General features: G+C 36.6%; 1 protein-coding gene across 1 annotated transcript in view; it reads left to right on the forward strand.

Annotated features, from left to right (window-relative positions):
* Window positions 1–6,100, forward strand: part of LOC117120216 (NXPE family member 3-like) — a 15,192-nt gene that overhangs the window by 6,611 nt on the left and 2,481 nt on the right. Inside the window, exon 4 of the mRNA XM_033265230.1 lies at window positions 5,321–6,054. Coding sequence (XP_033121121.1) covers window positions 5,321–6,054 — 734 coding nt within the window. The remainder of the gene's footprint in view (window positions 1–5,320; window positions 6,055–6,100) is intronic.

The following is a 6,100-nucleotide window of genomic DNA, read 5'->3' on the forward strand; positions in this document are numbered from 1 at the left end:
ACCTCCTCCCAAACCTAGCCTCCGCAGGCACTTGGAGGCACTTTACACATATACCTATAGCCCCCCCCCCAAAAAAAACTTCTGGATCCGCCCCTGGTCCTCTAATTGGAAGAGGGGCCCCGATACATGCTTAAAATAGGCGAGGTATACTTCAAGAGTCCGCACTAGGCAAGTGTGACCCGCCGACCTACTGATAAGCAGAGATATTGGAGGCTTCCCCCTCGATGTCTTAGAATATTTGATAGTGATACGTACCCCGACTTCAGAGAATACAATATCGCCCCTTTGAATAACTGTGCGGGCAAGGTTTCTGTTGGCAGCAAAGCTCCCCTACGCGAAGGAAAGCATGACAGGCGGTTGAAAAGATTGCTTTAAGTAAAAGCTGCGCTGAAAGGTTTGGTTCAATGTGCCCCACCGCGCATAGTATGTTGTATAACATCTCTTTGGTGATAGGGAGTCTCGTATCACAGGAGCCAGTGAGCGCATGAACACCTTTTATCGCACGTGCCACTAGAAATGATTTTGTGGGATCTTTCCAACCTTGGGCGCGGTGAATGTAACCAATAGCTGAGACTTGTGTTGAAATATAACGTGCAGCATAATTAGATCTGAAGACGTGACCAATGAAATTGCATAGTTCAACATCGCTGGAAGGGGTGTTGTTGATTCCCCGGCAAGCAGTAAAGATTTCCCAGGGGCGTTTATATATTTTCTGTGATTTTAGAGAGAGGGAGGCTGCAATGACAAACCTCGCTGAAGCCGTTAAATATGTAAGAGTTCTTCTGGAACTAGCACTTGTTGCACGTTGAGGTTTGGTGCCAGACGTCTTGCTGCCTGAAATTGTGAGCGAGACAGGAGGTCAGCAATGACATTTTGTTTCCCCGGGATATGATCTGCACGAAATAGAATGTTATGTTTAAGAGACGATAGTATTAATTGTCTAAGTAGGCGCATTATCCAAACAGTTGTCGGTGCACGGAGCGAGGTAATTTCAATCCGCAACGAGAAAAGTGGTCCGGTTATGTATATACACGAGGAAATGAAGGGGGGGGGGGGCTTAAGCCCCCTGCCCCCTCTGGCGCCGCCACTGTTAGGCCAGGCAGATGTAAAAAATAATCTTCCTGATTGGCCTAACAAAATATATATAAGCAAATAAAGATGAAAAATTATAAAGAAAATAAAATGTTTTTTGAACGAAAAAGTCGCTTTGCATTATTCTAGATATTTGGATTACCTGAATGACAAAAATGCCAAATTTGGTACAGATATTAGTGTGGGCATACAATTTTTTTAAATCTCTGGAGCAAAAAAAAAACATAAAAAAAATAGAATTTTTGGGGAAAATTATGGTTTTTAATATTTTAGTATGTTTGACTGTTAGAGGACTTGTACAAACAGGTTTAGAACAATATGGTTATTCTTTTCTTACAATAAGCAAATAAGAATGAAATAGTTTTATCAACATGCTTTTCAAGAATCTCTGAAACCCCCCCCCCCCCAAAAAAACCCCCAAAAAAATAAAAATAAAAAAAAAAAAATATTGTTTTAAGTGAAAGATATAGATTTTTCAGACATTTAAACTATAACTGATATGCTTTGCATGTCAAAATATATTCTAATCAATATGATACCCCACTGGTTGATAACATGTCAGAACCTGACATAAGGGTTTGAAATAAAAAAATTTGGCCAGTTTTAGGCTAAAAATATAATTAATAACAATAATAATCTATATTTTTTGTAAAAAAATATAGATCTGTTGACATTTAAATTATAACTAATATGTTCTGCATGTAAAAATATATTTTAACCGATATCATACCTCACTGATCAATAATATATCAAAATCTGACATAACATTAACAGTTTAAAAGAATACCAATTTGCATATTTTTAAAATTAAACGACGATTTTTTGGTACAAGATAGGTTTGTTGACATTTATACATACATGCTCGGTATGTAAAAATACATTTTAACCAATACAGTGTTATAACTCGCTGGTCGATAATATATCAGAATCCTACTTAAAGGCATTGGTAAAAAAAATTAGATTTGTCTACATTTAAAACTATAATTGCAGTTCTCTCTATGTAAAACATACATTTTAACCAATATTACCTTCAATAACATATCAGAATCTTACGTAAAAAAATCTCATTTTTGGTAATTTGTTTGGTTAAAAAGCTGATTTTTTGGTAAAAAAAAAAGTAGAGTTTTGTTGAGATTTAACTATATCCTGGTATGCTCTGTATGTTCCTCACTGACCTCACTGGTCAGTAATAGTGTCAGAATAAGACAGACGGTAAAAAAAGTGTTTCAATCATAGAGATATAATAAGAATACTAGAGCGCTAACTACAGTGCATTCGATGTTCGAAATACGCAGAGCTGTGTGTGTGTACCATCCAAGATGGCTGCCATAGATTTAGCCAATCAAATTTCGCCTAAGCACCATTATTTGCAATTGCGCCCTCAATTTACACAGAAAGCTCAGTACAGCCATAGAGCTATTAAACAACTAGAGTGCTGACAAGATGGCGGGGCATGCAGAGTTGTGTATGTGTACCATCCAAGATGGCTACCGTAGGAAAGCGCCACCTTCAGGCTTAGTATACATATTATTACCATAAATAAGCCCTCTGACTGAATATTATTTCATTAATGATAATTAGTATTGATAATGACAAATTATTAAACTATCGTAGCCAAAAAAGAGGCCAAGGAGAGCATCTTATTCAAATATTTAAAAGAATTAAATCGTGTACATTAAACCCATACACCGCAACGCTCGAGTTTCAAAATACGGGTAACTAGCTGTACTGAACTTTCTGTGTAAATTGGGGGCGCCATTGAAAATGATAGTGCTCAGACGAAATTTGATTGGCTGAATCTATGGCAGCCATCTTGGATGGTACACACACACAGCTCTGCGTATTTCGAACATCGAATACATTGCTGTTAGCGCTCTAGTATTCTTATTATATCTCTATGAGTACAGCTAGTTACCCGTATGTTTGAAACTCGAGCTTTGCGGTGTATGGGTGTAATGTACACGATTTTAATTTTCATTCCTTGGTACTCTATTTTTGAATAAGATAATAACAATAATAATAATAATAATAATAATAATAATAATAATAATAATAATAATAATAATAATAATAATTTGGATTTGTAAAGCGCAAAATACATAGGTCTCTATGCGCTAGAAATTTGCAAATTAAAATAAACTAAAGAGATGAGTCTTGAGACGATGCTCCACTTGGCCTCGTTTTGGCTACGATAGTTTAATAATTTGTTATTACCGTACCATTACTCATTATCATTAATGAAATAATAGTCAGTCAGAGGGCTTATTTATGGTAATAATATGTACACTAAGCCTATAGGTGGCGCTTTACTACGACGGCCATCTTGGATGGTACATATACATAACTGTGCATTGCTTCGCCATCTTGTCAGCACTCTAGTTGTTTAATAGCTCTATGGTTTCAATCAATCTACAATTTGACCTGGGCTAAGTACAATTAATATTTGGTAAAAATAGAGGTCTGGGCTTCGTTTTTCTATAGTGGTTAGATGTTCTCTTAAAGCCTATAATGATTGCATGATTTTGAACCTCACTGGGCTCACCCATAATCTATCAAGGCCTAAGGATGCACATTTCTTTCCGTAGACGGTTTCAATGGGGGTGGGAATGTGTTTTGCTAGCAACATGGTCTTTAGTATGGCCCCAGATGGACCTAGGGCAGTGCCCTTGGTGGTAATTAAGCATAGATTAAAATGTATTAACACTATTATTATGAATTATTTCAGCGCTACCTTATTTGTTCCATTTCAGTTGGTGGTAGTGGGGGTGGGGGCGGTGGGGTGGGTTGACGTTGTTTTGGCAAAGGCGCAGATGTGTTTTGAAACTGAAGTGAGCAAATTTTAGGAAATAGTACCTCTATATGGCCGGAGATTAATCATCACTTCACCATAGTCAAAATAAAGCGCCAACAAATTTTCCATGATCTTTTACCAGTGATTTTCGGAAACCATAGAAATCTAATTAATATGCGTGATGTACCATGGAAAATGAAACTTAAAAACATTGTCTTTGATGTATTTACTTTGATAACTTCCAAGCTGTGAGTCCGTACATCCACCTCAGCCCCACCATTGTTTGGGGGGAGGTAAAAACTTGATACATCATCACATCACGATTATATAGTCAAAATCATAATGGGCCAACAAATGTTCCATGATGTCTTATCAGCGATTTTCGGCAACTATAGAGATGTAATTAATATGTGTGATGTAGGCCTACCATAAAAAAATAAAACTTAAAACTTTGTCTTTAATGTATTTTACTATTAAATTTGAAATCCGTTAGTTCACATCCAATCATGGTGGTGCTGAGGGGAAAAATTTGAGGAAATAATGCCTCTAAGGGCCCAGAAATGACACTTTTATAGTAAAATTCATTATCGCATCAACATTGTCAATATTTAGTGCCAATAAATTTCTAATGTTTTACTAAACATTTTCGGCAACCATAAAGATGTAATTACTCAGTGGCGGATCCAGGGGGTTCAAGGGGTTCGGACGAACCCCTCTCTGTGAAGAAACGTAACAAAATACAACTGGGTCCTGGCTTATAAAAGGCATGCTAACCTGGCCTAGTCATAGGTTGGAAGATCAGACGAAGCAGGCTTAGCCCAACTAGTTTTCAATTAAATAAATTATACACACTGTTTTTGGTTCGCCGTCGTGTTGATGTACGAAAGTGCGTTCTAGGCCTATCGGTTCATTGATCCATGTAAGAAAGACTACATATACTCAATGTTGTTGGAAATATAATAATATATTGCCTGTCTTTAATTCCCCCCCCCCCCCATGATAGGCCTAAAGAATGAGATAAAATTACCTGACCTTTTTTTAAGAGGGAGGGGGGAACCTTTAATTTTGAAGAACTTAAAGTTCATTAAACCACTCCTTTCTGGCCATCTAGAAATCAAAATTTTCCCGGGCATTGTGCATTGTCCTACATCAATGCACAATGTAGATACTTTACAAACAAACTACAATATTATCCTGGGCATACTCCATTTTTTAATTTTTTTTATTATTCCGTCTCTAAATCACCTTCTCGTTGGTGACACTGTTCAGAATGAGAAAACAATAATAATAAAGGAGTTGTAGCAAGTCTAACAAACTGAGCCACAATATTTATTTAGACAGTAAAATTCAGGTAAAGAAATCATCAGTTGTATGTTATATTTTCGTATTCTATTATTGTGATATCATTTTTTATTTTTTATTATCTATGATTTACAGAACTGCCGATTTCGACAGTAGACAAAGTGTTATCTCCCGATTTCTTTCAATTGTCCGTGTGCCTGCCGGACCAACTGGAACCACTTACAGAAGGGTACTGGGTTGGTAACAAATGGATTAATCTAAGATGCAAAACCAAAGAGTGGCGTATAGAAGAGATAAAACACTGCATTCGCAAAAAGAAATTCTACCTAATGGGAGATTCTACTACACGTCAATGGCTCGAGGTGCTCACCAAGTATCTCGGTTATAAAGCTGATAAGAATTATAAATATACTAAGATTGTAGCTAATCATAATAATACATTAAATGCATTGTTCCAATTCTATCCTTTCATTGTAACAAATAGAAAAATCAGCATTGACGATGTAAAGTTCGAGTCTGATCTTCTACAAAGTCTTCCAGAGAATGGGTGCGACTATATAATTGTCATCAGCCCTTGGGCACACTACACACAATGGAAGCAATCCGACTATCGGAGACGACTTGAACAACTACGGAATGCAATTCTGAGATTCAGAGGCAAATGTCCCAACACGCCCATCATAATAAAAGGATCGCACGCTAGACACTACCGAAGTTCTCTCCGTTCTATTTACAGTAGTGATTATACACTTTTTATGATTGGAAAAACTATGGAAAATGTATTTAAAGGAATAGGTGTGTATTTTATGGACGTCTGGGACATGAATTTAGCGTATAGCTTTTTTAGAAAGATACATATGCCCACAGAAGTTATAATACAAGAATTGAACATATTTTTTTCGTTAGTTTGCAATT

Source organism: Anneissia japonica, unplaced genomic scaffold (assembly GCF_011630105.1).
Source record: "Anneissia japonica isolate Jap-2015-1 unplaced genomic scaffold, ASM1163010v1 scaffold3798_len331662_cov138, whole genome shotgun sequence".
Classification (NCBI taxonomy): domain Eukaryota; kingdom Metazoa; phylum Echinodermata; class Crinoidea; order Comatulida; family Comatulidae; genus Anneissia; species Anneissia japonica.